Source organism: Salvelinus fontinalis, chromosome 4 (assembly GCF_029448725.1).
Source record: "Salvelinus fontinalis isolate EN_2023a chromosome 4, ASM2944872v1, whole genome shotgun sequence".
Lineage (NCBI taxonomy): Eukaryota > Metazoa > Chordata > Actinopteri > Salmoniformes > Salmonidae > Salvelinus > Salvelinus fontinalis.
Window position 1 is genome coordinate 65,863,862 of NC_074668.1, and position 16,386 is coordinate 65,880,247.

Consider the following 16,386-nt stretch of genomic DNA (forward strand, 5'->3'; position numbering starts at 1 on the left):
GGTACTGCTTGCCATGCGGTAGCAGAGAGAACAGTCTATGACTGGGTGGCTGGAGTCTTTGACAATTTTTAGGGCCCTCCTCTGACACTGCCTGGTATAGAGTCCTGGATGGCAGGGAGCTCAGCCCCAGTGATGTACTGGGCCATATACACTACACTCTGTACCACCACTACGTCATGATTGACAGGCGGCCAAAAACACTTGTTTAATTTCTTCAATTGTGAAACTGCTCCGCTACTTTAGTTACAGCCAAGCTCAAATACTTCAGCCAAGCTCAAATGGATGACTGTCACCTTCAGTCAGATAGCCCTAAAGAATTTAGGGAGCAGTCACTTACAACTCTGAGAATTGAGCAGGCCATGAATTAATTGAAAGATTGAACTCCAACAGTGGTGGAAAAACTACCCAATTGTCATTCTTGAGTAAAAGTAAAGATACCTTAATAGAAAATGACTCAAGTAAAAATGTGAATGACCCAACCCAGTAAAATACTACTTGAGGTCTAAAAGTATTTCGTTTTAAATATACTTAAGTATCAAAAGTAAATGTAATTGCAAAAATATACTTAAGTATAAAAATTGAAAGTATAAATCATTTAAAATTGCTTATATTAAGGAAACCAGAAGGCACAATATTCTTGGTTTAATTTTTTACAAACAGCCAGGGGAACACTACAACACAGACATCAAGTTTAGTGAGTCCGCCAGATCAGAGGCAGTAGGGATGACCAGGATGTTCTCTTGATAAATAAGTACGTGAATTTGACAATTTGTTCTGTCCTGCTAACCACTCACAAATAACTCACATTATTTTCTTTAAGAATGTAGTCAAGTAAAATGTGTAAAATGTAAAAAAAAGTGTTAAATTGTACTATAAATCCTTTTACACCACTGTAAACCTCCAATTGTATCCTTGACTCAATCCAAATTGCCTCAGCCTGTTTGAAAGCTACTGACCACTTAACAGCCACATAACATAATATTATGCTCCTCATGGTGTCAACTAAGTAGACAAAAGTGTGTCTGTTGTGTGCTGCAATAAAAGAAAAACAAAATTCCAAAAAGTTTTCATATATTCTTTTTCATTCATACCGGTAATCAGGACTGACTGCCCATTCTTAAAATGAATATCCTCTGAGCCTCATTTAGCATATAGAAACATATAGGCAGGTTTACTCAGTAGATTTGTGGCTACATGCTGAGTTTGTTTGCACATAGGATAACAAAGACGTGTGTGTGTGTCAATCTGCAACTTATACATTGCAGAATTGAAAGAGATAAGGGATATACTAATTGTAATCCCCTATAATATAGAAAAATTAACACATTTATGTATAGAACCAATATATCACCTGTAGAATAGTTTAGCATCTCTATTTAAATTTCTCTCACAATAATTTCGCTTATTTGCTGCCGTCCCATTTCACAGACACTGACAAACAGATAGGCCGGGGCGACAAAAATTCCCAGGGCCGATTTCTGGTTCCAGTTCACCCCGATGTGATCTTGTGAATTTACTCATCAGAACATGAACAGGTTACAAACAGAAATATGCAATACAACCAAACTATACAGCAGATTTTACACTAAACTTGAAAAATATTCACTTCTGAACTTCCTGAACATATCATCATAGTTGAATCTGGATTCGGAGGTAAAAAAACAGAGACAAAAAAAATGTATGTACCGTACTGTTCCTTGACAGTGTCAGTTCACTAGAAGAATACACCAAAATAAAGAGAATTTTACAATAGAAATCAGTGTTGAGACTTGTGAAAATTACAACAAAAATGTGCTCCACATGCACACATAGACTTTGAGCGAGAAACAGACAAGATATAAAATGCACCAGCAAATGAAGAGAACTGTAAGCCTCATCAATAGTATCAATAGATTAGGACTGGTAAAGGCTTTTAATGGATTTACATGTCAGTATATTGTGGCTGGTCTTGTATGCCTGACTCATAGGAGAGACTAGGTTGCGGCAGGTGAGGGAGCTGATCTTCTCTTCCCGCTGTGACTCTAGCACCACTATGTGGGCAATGGAGTAGCTGCACTCCTCACATGCACAGCTCATTGACCATAGACAAACAATGAAGCTCCTCACAGCACCTATCCCTCCCTACCCCTAGTCACCACGTAGAAAGGATCAAATAGGTCTGCAATATGGCAATAGCTCTACCTTGCCCTCTAAAAGACTAGATGGAATTGTCTTATTGCTTACTATCCAACAGTTTCAGATGTACATAAGTGCCTAGGTGTCGTAGATGATTTTGCCCTGAGCATCCCATTCATTTCCTATCCTTCCCTCAACCCAAGCCATCTTTACTCACTCCAAATGGAGCACAACTCAACATTCAAAACACATCCACTGCCACTTCAGCAGCACACATCAAAAAATATATTCCATGACATCATTAAAGCTTATAAGCTAGTAGGGGATGGCTGCTCTCCCTGTTCAGACATCAACGAAGGGGACATGACAAAAATAAAGAGCATGAAAATTATCAAAAACTGTTTATCAATTCAGCTTATATTACAAGACTCCAAAAATAGACCACTTCATCGGTTTGTTAGTACTCAAAGAATTGTTTAAAAACTGTTCTTGGCTTCCATTTTTTTTTTTTTAAAAGGCCTCTTCATGTGAGCCTTCTGGCAAGGTTCATAGGTCAAAGGTTGAGAACGGGGATGTCAAAGAGGTCGCAGAGGCCCTCGCTCTCATCCAGGTTATAGATGTAGTCATGGTCACCCGGGGGGGGAGAGAGGCGGAGGAGTGGAGAAAACACTGATAGAGGGAGAGGGATATAAACATATAACTGGAATCATCAAGTCAAAGTAAAGGGGTTTATAACACAATCCGTTTTAGACTCTTACCTTCTGAAGCCATAAGTTCCTCTAGTAGATCTGCACTCACCATCTCTACACACACACACACAAAGAGGTGAGAGAGTGTTTGCTATACACAAAGTCACAATTTATCATTAACTTAATTTCCTGAAATACAACGCAAGGGTCTGTTTGGATACATTTAAATCAAGTTTAAAGACACAATACACATGCACACACAGAGTCACACACAGTACCTTTAGCAGAGTCAAACATGTCAGAAAAGTATTTGGGGAAATCCAGCACTGAAAAACACAAGGCACAATATAGACACCATACAAGTACATTAGAGGTTGTTTTTATAAGGTAGAGCCAATTTACACACTGTTTTCCTGTGTACGTTCATTAAACAACCAAAAATAAAAACAGCTTGCGCACACACACATTCCTATAGCAAACAGGCTTTATACATCGTTTGTTACCACACAGATGCTGCCTGTGTTACAGAGCATTGGGCATAGCCAGGGTTTTAATGTTAAAAAAAAACACCCACTGTGGTCAGAAGTGTGTGCTTACTAAAACAGAAAAACAATGTAGGTACAGTACCAGTCAAAAGTTTGGACACACCTACTCATTAATTATATATATTTTTACTATTTTCTACATTGTAGACTAGTGAAGACATAAACTATGAAATGACACATATGAATCATGTAGTAACCAAAACAGTTAAATCAAAATATATTTTAGATTCTTCAAAGTAGCCACCCTTTGCCTTGATGACAGCATTGCACAGTCTTGGCATTCTCTCAACCAGATTCACCTGGAATGCTTTCCCAACAGTCTTGAAGGAGTTGCCACATATGCTGAGAACTTGTTGGCTGCTTTTTCTTCACTCTGCGGTCCAACTCATCCCAAAACAGGTCATCTGAAGCAGCCCTCCATCACTCTCCTTCTTGGTCAACTAGCCCTTACACAGCCTGGAGGTGTGTTGGGTCATTTCCCTGTTGAAAAACAAATCAAAAGTCCCACGAAGCGAAAACCAGATGGGATGGCGTATCACTGCAGAATCCTGTAGCCATGCTGGTTAAGTTTGGCTTGAATTCTAAATAAATCACAATGTCACCAGCGAAGCACCCCCACACAACTTCCTCCATGCTTCGGGAACCACACATGCAGAGATCATCCATTCATCTACTCTGCGTCTCATCAAGACACGGCGGCAGGAACCAAAAAATCTTACATTTGGACTCACCAGACCAAAGGAACGATTTCCACAGGTCTCATGTCCACTGCTCGTGTTTCTTTGCCCAAGTAAGTTTCTTCTTATTGGTGTCCTTAAGTAGTGGTTTCTTTGCAGCAATTCGACCATGAAGGCCTGATTCACACAGTCTCCTCTGAACAGTTGATGTAGAGATGTGTCTGTTACTTGAACTCTGAAGCATTTATTTGGGACGAAATCTGAGGTTAACTCTAATGACCTTATCTTTTATTTAACTAAGCAATTTAGTTAAGAACAAATTCTTATTTACAATGACGGCCTACACCCGGACGACGCTGGGCCAATTGTGCGCCGCCTTATGGGACTCCCAATCACAACCGGTTGTGATACAGCCTGGATTCGAACCAGGGTGTCTGTAGAGACGCCTCTAGCACTGAGATGCAGTGCTTTAGACCGCTGCGCCACTCGGAAGCCCATCTTGCAGCAGAGGTAACTATGGGTCTTCCGTTCCTGTGGCGGTTCTCATGATAGCCAGTTTCATCATAGCGCTTGATGGTTTTGGCAACTGCACTTGAATAAACGTTCAAAGTTCTTGACATTTTCCAGATTGACTGACCTTCATGTCTTAAAGTAATGATGGACTGTCATTTCTCTTTGCTTATTTGAGCTGTTCTTGCTATAACATGGACTTGGTATTTTACCAAATAGGGCTATCTTCTGTATACCACCCCTACCTTGTCACAACACAACTGATTGGCTCAAACGCATTAAGGAAAGAAATTCCACAAATTAACTTTTAACAAGGCACACCTGTTAATTGAAACATTCCAGGTGACTGCCTCATGAAGCTGGTTGAGAGAATGCCAAGAGTGTGCAAAGCTGTCATCAAGGCAAAGCGTGGCTCCTTTGAAGAATCTCAAATATATTTTGATTTGTTTAACAGTTTTTTGGTGATTACATGATTCCATGTGTTATTTCATAGTTTAGATGTCTTCACTAGAAAATAGTAAAAATAAAGAAAAAAGAGGTGTGTCCAAATTTTGACTGGTACTTTACGTGTGTGTGTAAGAGAGAGACCATTGGAATGCTAGCCCAGTGCCAAGGTTAATCTGCCTCCATCACATTGCTGCTTATGATTGGGCGGGCAACCTTTGTCCTATCGTGATTAAGTACCCATAAAACATTGTAATGTACGATGGTATCACCCCATATTGGCCAACCCCACAATTGTTTTGTTTTTTACGGAAAAAAAAAAAAATCATTTAAATAAAAGACTGCTAAAAAAGAACCACTAGCGAGAGGATTCATGACAAAATATATCTTGGAGCCAACTCTTTTTTTAGAGTGTATTCCTCTCGGTTGGAGCTGTGGCATGAAAGAGGTGTGTGCCGCTATTAGGTTTGGGCGACATGGCCTAAAAATCATCTCTCGATTCTTTCAAAACTATGGGCGATTCACAATATATATCTTGTTTTTTTTTTTTAATGTTTTCACTAAATAAGGTATTTGTACAATTAAAGAGCAAATACACTGCATTTCAACCAGTCAGCAATAATCAAATGGATTCAGGTCTTGTGAAATTATACCAAGGCTAAAAATACACCTTCCACAACCATAAAACCCCATATTAACTTAAGCTAAATAATTTAACCTGCTTTTTTGCAATAATCACTGATCTGGCTTTTAAGTCAGTCTATGAAAATTGCCTTTTTGTTAAATTTTTTACCAGAACCATGCATAATGTACATTCACTAATAATGACTAACTTCTTGTAGCAGGCATTAAAGAACATTTACACAGGTCTCAAACAAATTAGACAGCTAGCAGAATAATTCTTGACTAAAATGCTGCTAGCTGTACGTGGTACCACAATGCGTGCGTGACGAACTGAACATTAATTTTCCAGAACCAATGTTCATTGATACCCCTGTTTTAGTAGTGTCCGCTCTGCGAGCAACTTGAGTTGAGACATAAAAAGAGAATCGTTAGAAAGGTTAACTTCCTCTATTACAGTAAAATAATGTCTCAATGTGTTTCAGTGTCCATATGACCCATTCTGTTGGACCAAAATTCAAATAACGAGTTGAAACCTGTTTGTCAGAGGAAGAAGTGATCTCTCATCTTTGTTATTCTGAGTGGCAGGGGGAGGGGCTTGGTGTGTATGTGTAAATAGAGAGGAAGAGGAAGAGTGAGAGGTTTGACAAATGTTTCCCAAACGTTTCTCCCGCAAAAATCTGTCCAAAATAAGCCCAATGCGTTTCTATTAGAGGTCGACCGATTAATCGGAATGGCCGATTAATTAGGGCCAATTTTTCATAACAATCGGAAATCTGCATTTTTGGACACCGATTTGGACAAAAAAATATATATTTTTACACCTTTATTTAACTAGGCAAATCAGTTAAGAAAACATTCTTATTTTCAATGACGGCCTAGGAACGGTGGGTTAACTGCCTTATTCAGGGGCAGAATGACAGATTTTTACCTTGTCAGCTCGGGGATTCAATCTTGCAACCTTACGGTTAACTAGTCCAACGCTCTAACCACCTGCCTTACTTTGCAGTCCACGAGGAGCCTGCCTGTTACGCGAATGCAGTAAGAAGCCAAGGTAAGTTGCAAGCTTGCGTTAAACTTATCTTATAAAAAACAATCAATCAATCATAATCACTAGTTAACTACACATGGTTGATGATATTACTAGTTTATCTAGCGTGTCCTGCGTTGCATATAATCGATGCGGTGCGCATTCGCGAAAAAGGACTGTCGTTGCTCCAACGTGTATCTAACCATAAACATCAATGCCTTTCTTAAAATCAATACATACGTATATATTTTTAAACCTGCATATTTAGTTAATATTGCCTGCTAACATGAATTTCATTTAACTAGAAAAATTGTGTCACTTCTCTTGCAACAGTCAGGGTATATGCAGCAGTTTGGGCCGCCTGGCTCGTTGCGAACTGTGTGAAGACTACTTCTTCATAACAAAGACAACCAACTTCGCCAAACGGGGGATGATTTAACAAAAGCGCATTTGCGGAAAAAAGCACAATCGTTGCACGACTGTACCTAACCATAAACATCAATGCCTTTCTTAAAATCAATACACAGAAGTATATATTTTTAAACCTGCATATTTAGCTAAAAGAAATCCAGGTTAGAAGGCAATATTAACCAGGTGAAATTGTGTCACTTCTCTTGCGTTCCTTGCACGCAGAGTCAGGGTGTATGCAACAGTTTGGGCCGCCTGGCTCGTTGCAAACTAATTTGCCAGAATTTTGCGTAATTATGACATAACATTGCAGGTTGTGCAATGTAACAGGAATATTTAGACTTATGGATGCCACCTGTTAAATAAAATACGTAACAGTTCCGTTTTTCACTGAAAGAATAAACCTTTTGTTTTCGAGATGATAGTTTCCGGATTCGACCATATTAATGACCTAAGGCTCGTATTTCTGTGTGTTATTATGTTATAATTAAGTCTATGATTTGATAGAGCAGTCTGACTGAGCGGTGGTAGGCAGCAGCAGGCTCGTAAGCATTCATTCAAACAGCACTTTCGTGTGTTTTGCCAGCAGCTCTGCTGTTTATGACTTCAAGCCTATCAACTCCCGAGATTAGGCTGGTGTAACCGATGTGAAATGGCTAGCTAGTTAGCGGGGTGCGCGCTAATAGCGTTTCAAACGTCACTCGCACTGAGACTTGGAGTAGATGTTCCCCTTGCTCGGCATGGGTAACGCTGCTTCGAGGGTGGCTGTCGTCAATGTGTTCCTGGTTCGAGCCCAGGTAGGAGCGAGGAGAGGGTCGGAAGCTATATTGTTACACTGGCAATACTAAAGTGCCTATAAGAAAAACCAATAGTCAATGGTATATGAAATACAAATCGTATAGAGAGAAATAGTCCTATAATTCCTATAATAAATACAACTTAAAACTTCTTACCTGGGAATATTGAAGACTCATGTTAAAAGGAACCACCAGCTTTCATATGTTCTCATGTTCTGAGCAAGGAACTTAAACGTTAGCTTTCTTACATGGCACATATTGCACTTTTACTTTCTTCTCCAACACTTTGTTTTTGCATTATTTAAACCAAATTGAACATGTTTCATTATTTATTTGAGGCTAAATTGATTTTATTGATGTATTATATTAAGTTAAAATAAGTGTTCATTCAGTATTGTTGTAATTGTCATTATTACAAATAAATAAATTTAAAAAAAAAAAAATCGGCCAATTAATCGGCATCGGCTTTTATTGGTCCTCCAATAATCGGTATCGGCGTTGAAAAATCATAATCGGTCGACCTCTAGTTTCTATGGGCTTATTTTAGACGTAAGCTCGTCGCCTGCCTTCCCACCTTTGGGACAACGACTCCCATTGTTAGGGCAGAGACATGAGCATCTTGTGTGTATGTATGTATGTATGTATGTATGTATGTATGTATGTATGTATGCATGTATGCATGTATGCATGTATGCATGTATGCAGGACAGAAGGAGCAGGGACCAAAAAGACACGCGCACATAAACACTCATAAAAAAAATATTCCGCAATACAGGCATTTGGAATATCGCGCAAAAACATACATTTTAATTTATCTGATTCATTTTATAAAATCGCCCAGCCCTAGTCTGTGTGCCGAAGTGCAAGTGACAGTCAAGGATCCTCGCTGGCTGTGCGTCATGTGATGGGTTGTAAATGATCAAGGGCCCAGCTGCAGAGCATGCAACTCCACTGTCCCCATAACTGGATAATTATTAAATGACTCACATGTTTTGCCTAATCTTCCTCCCTTATTAGGCATAGGTTTCTTTCTATATGTTGTATAGGTAGATTGTAGACTACATTGCTAATTATAGGCTATGGAAATTGGCCTACTCTACATATCATTTATTTCATAAGCTTTGCACAGCGGTAAGTTCTTTTGACTTCTCATTACATTTTTCCATCTTGATATTGTTTCCTCAATTTGACTTGTTGTTGCCTGCAACATTTGTTATTTAAAATAAACCTGTGATAGAGAATTGCCTATAGACTGCATTTGAAAGCTGCAACTTTACGACGTTAAACACTTCATTAGAATAGCCTATTTGGTAAATAGTATTTATAATTTTAACTTCATGCTTTTGATAGGCTATTTTAATTAGTGGGATTTGGCTTTTAGCCGTTTGGTTCGCAACGGAAAGAGGGAGGAGGGTTGCATGCATTATTTTATAATAGACTAAGCATTGTCCAACTAAGGTTTGTTCAAACTACTCGTTCGATTTTTCTATCTTGTTATTGTTTGTTCGACCTCTTTCATTATTACCCTAGGCCTATCATGTTTTAAGGTTATTCAAAAACAACCTAAAACTTAGAGATAAATTATCTAATGACATTCTAAGCTAATTGTTTGATCATGAAGTAGCACGGCGGGAGGAGAAAGCCAGCATGCATAAAAACTTAAGTCATATTCATATCAAATGAAGAGAAGACACAACATTTGACTTTTAAAATAATTAGACACCAGAGTGTCCTCTATGAAAAATAAAATAGGCTTTGGCTTTATACAGCATCTTTCACATCACAATGTCATCACCATTGACGCTGGCTGTCAATAATCTTCGATATCCGATACTATCGTAATATCGCCCAACCCTATTGCTGCTACCACACAACATGCCCACACACAGATAAATTGAATTCTAACTCACAGTCAGATGAATCGGATTTGATTGGTTCAAAGACAGTAAAGTTGTTGTCCAACGAAGTAGAAGACTGGAGGGACCAGGTGTCCAATGATGGTGGTTGCGGAGCAGGTTCTTCAGTGCTGGAGGTGTCTGGTAGAGAGAGAGAGGTAGAGAGAGAGGTAGAGAGAGAGAGAGAGAGAGAGAGAGAGAGAGAGAGAGATGGACACAGAGGTAGACATGGGACAATTCAATGATATTGTATTGAGAGTTTAGCAGACAAAACATTTTCATAGACCATGAGAGATATAACAGTGAGGTCACCTGATGGCTTAGCTGCTGTATGTGCTTTAGGCTTGCCAGTGGCCAGACTCCGGGTGTTCTTGACAAATGTGTGAGTGGATGTGTCTGCAGAGGCTGCAGCAGACTTGGTGTTCTGCAGCATTTCCTCAGGGGGCGGGACTGGCAGCACCACAGGTGTTGAGTTAACTGGGTCCTTGTTGATGAGCAGAACATCAATGGGCCCAGCAGCGCTCATCAGATGGATCTGATACTTCCTCGGACCGTCTTGAACCTAACATTTGAGACAAACACACACACTTACTTTTCACCCTGAGAAGACTGGCAGACTGACTAGGGGGAGGAGGTGGCAGAAACAAATCGAACTTACAGCTTCAGGTATGGGCACCTCCAGCTGCGTACCAGAGGGAGCACGCACCGCCAAGAGGGTATCACCTTTGAAGCAGCTGCAGATGTCCTCATGATTAACATAGGCCAGAGTTGGTCAGAGTTAAGGTCAGACACACAGCTTAACAGAGTATTATAACATTATTAATGCTGGCAAGTGTATCCTCTGCTATTGTACAGATAATATGGCACAGCAGCTCTTTTTCTATACGTTTCTACTGGTGTGGACTGTGGACTGACATGGATACCTACGTACGGTTAGGTTGGGCTAACAATTTAGATGTTGGTGTAGGTATGAGTATGTGAGTACATAGTAAGGATATGGACTATTGTGTGTGTCCTCGGTCACATTCTTGATGCTTTGTTGGACCCACACCCTCTGCTGGTCCAGCTCACTTTCCCTCATATCCAGATCTTCAAGCTCCGACTTCAGGTCAACCAGCCTGTCACCAATCTCCCTTGTGTTACAGCCTGGCCCAACTCCCCTTAGACAGATAGTGCAATGAAATGTAAGCCCATACTGTGTGCATTCCTACAAACATACAAGTGCGCGAACATACACACACACACACACTCACTCACTCACTTCCACTGAATACTGTTCTTTGACTTCTTCTCGATCAGGCCAATACCCTCCAGTACATTGGTGATGTCATAGATGCGCCTCTTCTGTCTGACGGCCAGGGTGTCTGCTGCCTACAAGAGCAGGAAAAACAACATTACTCACAACACAACTGTCAAAGGTCACCCTCTCTGATCAGAAGCAAAATAACTTAATGAATGATTTTAAAATGCAAGCACCCAAATGTCCCTACCAAGGATATTTTCCTTAGGGGGATGCATATCCAGTGTGGGGTTAATAACATCACAAAGGTAAGAGCCTGTGAGACAGGGGCCTGTCAACCAATCACTGGATGGGTCATAGCCATGGTAGCCAATAATAGGAGAGGTCACAACCCTATGAGCCTATCAGAGGCGGGACTAAACAATGCGGACAATAATGACAGACCGTGACACAGCTACCCACTGAGCGATGAGACACGGATTGTCTCTTTTGCACACACACTCTTTCTGTGTATTACCCTCTTTTATTCCTTGAACTCCTTACTGACAGTAACCTAGATAACGTAACAGTTTTACAATTAGTTTTATATTAGAGTTTAAGCTTCTATTTTATTTTAAAGTATAAATCATCACGATCACAGTGCATGTGTAATTGCCGGTTTTTGGCAGATAAAAAAATGAAAATCAGATAAAATTGTTGCTGGTCAAATTGACTGAGAGAAAAAACAATCCCATTACAAGTAATACTTTTTATTCATTGATGGAAATATCAGTTGATGAAAATGCATTTGACTGCCATGCTTATCGGTTTATAAGCTAAAGCTGCAATATGTAACTTTTGGAACAGACCAAATTCACATAGAAATGTAAGTTACAGATCTGTCATTATCAAAGGCAAATAATATAATTTTGATTATGGAAAACATATATCATAGCGGTTTAGATGGTAGAATGATTCTCCACCAGATACTTGCTTGTTTTGTAACATAAATTGAAATAAGGCAAACAATTAGAATTTTTGCAAACAGGAATTGGGGGGGGGGTGATTTCTGCACAGTGCAGCTTCAATGTACAAAATTTTGTGTAATTAAATTGGGAAGTGTGTATTTTCGTTAGTCGTCATGTATCTTATTTATTACACGTTTTTTACGGAATACCACTTGTCAGAACAGCGCTAGACCTGCTGCTGCAGATCCACAGCTCGTTGCTTCTGGAGTGCCATTGCGCAACAATTCTAAACGCAATCGCATGTTAAAAACTGTTTTAATGGTTATGATTAAAAATAGCTACTATTGCTTTATTTCTCAACTGATAATTGAAGTATGCCATGCATTCGCCATTTATTGAGATACTTCGGGATTTTGGCAATGAGGCCCTTTATCTACTTCCCCAGAGTCGTGGATATCGAACTCGTGGATATCATTTTAATGTCTCTGCTTGCAGTTTGATGGAAGATGATAACTAGTGCAAGCACATTTGCTAACTAGCGTTACCATAAACACTGGAAGTATATTGTGTCTGCTAGCACTAGTTAACGTTAGCATTGGCTCGCAACACTACTTCCAACTTCCTTCACACTGGACACAGAGACATAAAAAAGTTATCCACGAGTTCATCTGGACATGGGGATGTAGATAATGGGTCTCATTGTCAAAATCCCGAAGTATCCCTTTAAGCATTACACTGTTAGTCTACACCTATTTGACGTTAATTAAAATCTTCCCGGACACATTTTTCTAACGGAAACCTGGTGTGCATTTCATATTCCACATGCATCTCCTCGGAGTATGTTGCACATCTGTTACAACACAATCCAGCAACCAAACCAGGCAGTGCTTAGACGTATATATGTTAGAAGATTGGGGACTGGGGATACAAAAAAATAAACAAACCATAGCTAACAATTCTTACAGTCAAGACAGTCAAAAGGGATGCAGCCCATCACTCACTACTTTGAGATCGAGCACCCCGTCCTTCGCTTCCTGCAGCAAAGTAACAAACTTCGTGGTGAGAAGTCCGAGGCTCCTCTCGTGTCTCTGAGACTGTGGAGCATCGGAACCTTCCAGCTCGGTTCGGCTAAGCTCCAGCTCCATAACCAGTCTGAATCAGTTGGATGATATAGTGAATGGAAGGTTTCCCTAAATGCTGTAAAGCACCGGGCCTATGCCCTCGACCGTCCTACTCCAGTGCAACCGCGGGGATAGTTGCAACCCTGGGAAGGCTGTGCCGACACCGGGTCAGTGGTCGGTCCAGTTCGTCTCCCCGTGAGCCAGAACACAGTAAGCAGCCACCAAGCAATGTGGTCCTGTGCTCGAGCCGTTGGAGGCGGGCTGAAAGCTGGGATGGTTTCAAGCGTAGGGAGCGTCTGTAAAGTGAGGACACCACTGGAAAGTGAAACGAAAAATACATAACTAACTTACTCACTGTACCATAACCTGCTGTGTGCATTGCATACGGAGACGAAGCTACAGCAGAGTAGCTAGCTATATCTCTTAGAGTTCCTACTCCAATTTGATTTAGCAGTAAATGTACCGTTTTCGATTAGACCTCCGCCACTGGATTGGCATGGCAACTTTGGCCAACCACCCATAGTTACGTTTGCTAGCTACAGGAACATTAGTTAGCACAACAAGGTCGCTAACTAAGTAATGTACATTAGATACAAGTACATTGGGTACATGCATATAACTAAAACAACGATGGCTAGTGGCTTACTGGCTCTCGTTAACTAAACGTTAGGTGGCACGATAACTAGCTAGCCAGCTAGTTAACTCACCCGATTATCAGCAGACTAGCTAACGGTTAGCTAGCTACAGTACAGTAAGTTACCTAGCTATCTCCTGTCACAAGCGTCCTGATGAATGGTCGGATGTACTAACCAATGAGTTCGTGAGTTGTTCTCAAAGCAACATTCCGACACTGGAATGCTATTCAAGTTGAGTTTGTTTCGTTGATATATTATTGTAAGCAAGCTATCACTCAGGGCATTTACTTAACTAATATTCGAAAGGCAGTTTAAAAACTCCCTCCAACTACATCTTTCATCCAACAGAACCAATGCATTTTTCTTCCTATTAACTAATGTCTCGCGTACAGCGAACTTGACACCGAACGAAGCATGGAGCGGCGCATCAGATTTTCCTCTTAGCCAATTAAGTAACGTTAGTGCTAGGGAGCGTCACACATAATAGAGTGTCATGATACTGTGCAAAATGAAACGATATTGTAATGTACACTGAGTGTACAAAACATGAAGGACACCGGCTCTTTCCATGACATCGACTGACCAGGTGAATCCAGGGGAACGCTATGATCCCTTATTGATGTCACTTGTTAAATTCACTTCAATCGGTGTTGAGCCTGGAGAAAATTGAGACATGGATTGTGTATGTGTGCCATTCAAAGGGTGAATGGGCAAGACAAAAGATTTAAGTGCCTTTGAACAGGTTATGGTAGTAGGTGTCAGGCTGCAGGCACACCGGTTTGTGTCAAAAACGGCAACCCTGCTGGGTTTTTCACGCTCAACAGTTTCCGTGTGTATCAAGAATTGTCCACCACCCAAAAAACACATACAGCCAACTTGACACAACTGTGAGAAGCATTGGCGTCAACACGGGCCAGCATCCTTGTGGAACACTTTTGACACCTGGCAGAGTCCATGCCCAGACGGGGGGAGTTTTGTACACTCAGCATATATTGACCCAGTGTCTTGAATCAAATATGGTATAAGAATGTCTTTCAGAACTATGTCAAGATGACATTCACATTTTTGGAACAATGTAGAGAATGAACAATAAACCATACACCCATAGACAAGTTTAAAAGCAGAAATAATTTTGACAAGTCAAGGACTCTTTTCCACAACGTTGCAAAGCCCCTACCCTCTATGAGTCACTCATGTGTAAGGAGATTATCCTGAAAACATGTCACTTTGATACAGATATAACTTTTCCGTAACAGGTTAGGAGAATTAACGTAGCAGTTTAGGAGAATTAGGTTAAGGTTAGGAAAAAGGGTTAGGGTTAGCAAAAATGCTCTCCTAACATTCTACAAAAAGTCACTTGTACTGAAGTGCTGTGTTTTTAGAGAGTACCCATGTGTATGATTGAAATTACCAGAAATCATGGTTACCAGAAATCTCCAAAAGTTCCCACAAGGACAGTAAAACAAGGAAAATTCTCCAAAGCCTATTTTAGGCATAGGGGTTAGCTTTAGGATTGGGGTTACAATTAGGGTTAGGATCAGAATTAGGTGTGTGTGTGTGTGTGTGTGTGTGTGTGTGTGTGTGTGTGTGTGTGTGTGTGTGTGTGTGTGTGTGTGTGTGTGTGTGTGTGTGTGGCAGTCTTGGCCTTGTACTTTAATTGACAGTCCTTTGGATTGCAATGTATTTTGTGGATTCAAATAAAGTATTTCAAATGTGTGTGTTTTTGTGTGTATATGTGTGTGTGAGTGTGCGTGTACATGTGTGTGCTATACCTCTGCATCCTACCACTGGATCAGAGGCTAGACGTGTGATGGTCAAACACAAAGGGGCACAGGGTGGGGAAGGGCCAAGAGTGGGCATCTCCCTTCCAAAATGACAGCCTGACCTATTTCTGTCTACCGTGGTTATGAACCCACAAAGAAGCCTTCCCAGGCGGCCCAACCCAGACAGAGAAGACAGGAGTGGGACAGCCAATTGGGGTAGCATCCCCCTCACCCCAATTCAGCATGGAGGCCAAAATGTGGAAATGCTTCAAGATGCAGGGGCAGCACAATAAAATACAATAGTACTATTTAGTTCAGTTTAATATATGCCACTTAACAGACTATTTTTATCCAGAGCGACATGTATGACAGAGTGCATAATTATTATTATTTTTTGTATGTGATCTTTGTGGGAATTGAACCCACGTTGTTGTTTGACAGACAAAAGGCTAACGGTGCCCAGGACACCCCACGGTACATTTGGCCCCCATGAGACAGAGGATGAGAGACTAGGGGGGAACAAAGGTGTCTGGAGAGTACACCCAACCAGATGCCCCCCCATCTCCTTCCAAAACCAAAACTAGAATTTCCCACCTCACATCCCCATCCTAAAGAGACAACAGCACAATGAGAGGGCCTCTTCCTCACAATAAAATAAGAATGCGCCGGAATATAAAGAAGGAGAGAAATTTGAGAGCGAGTATGAGGGAGTGGGGTAAAGGACTGACTGTGATTTCTATGATCTTGTAGGAGCTGATGGTGGGTGACTAATATTCCAAGACAGAAGAACACAACACACCAATTGTCATATTAAATATGTCATACCCTCTCCCCAAATCGGTTTAGATTTTTCCCAAATTGAGTTTCTCTGTTTTATTTTTCCTGGTTTCAGATTCAGTTATTTACTCTCAAACTTCCAATTATTTATAGAGAAACATCAACATTGAAT

At 40.6% G+C, this 16,386-nt stretch overlaps 1 protein-coding gene across 2 annotated transcripts; it reads right to left on the minus strand.

Annotated features, from left to right (window-relative positions):
* Positions 1-627: 627 nt before the first annotated feature.
* On the minus strand, positions 628-14,190 carry LOC129854210 (transcription factor E2F4-like). 2 transcript variants are annotated; one of them, XM_055921005.1, is made up of 10 exons: positions 13,850-14,190; positions 12,920-13,335; positions 10,993-11,102; positions 10,730-10,891; positions 10,390-10,498; positions 10,044-10,293; positions 9,747-9,872; positions 3,083-3,130; positions 2,874-2,918; positions 628-2,784 (listed from the first exon to the last, which is right to left on the minus strand). In XM_055921005.1, exons 2-10 carry the CDS (start codon positions 13,061-13,063, stop codon positions 2,669-2,671), a joined length of 1,110 nt encoding a protein of 369 aa, XP_055776980.1. In that variant the 5' UTR covers positions 13,064-13,335; positions 13,850-14,190; the 3' UTR covers positions 628-2,668. The 2 variants fall into 2 exon arrangements, with proteins under 2 accessions (XP_055776980.1, XP_055776982.1); XM_055921007.1 differs by having other exon boundaries at positions 12,920-13,354.
* Between the last annotated feature and the right edge of the window lie 2,196 nt (positions 14,191-16,386).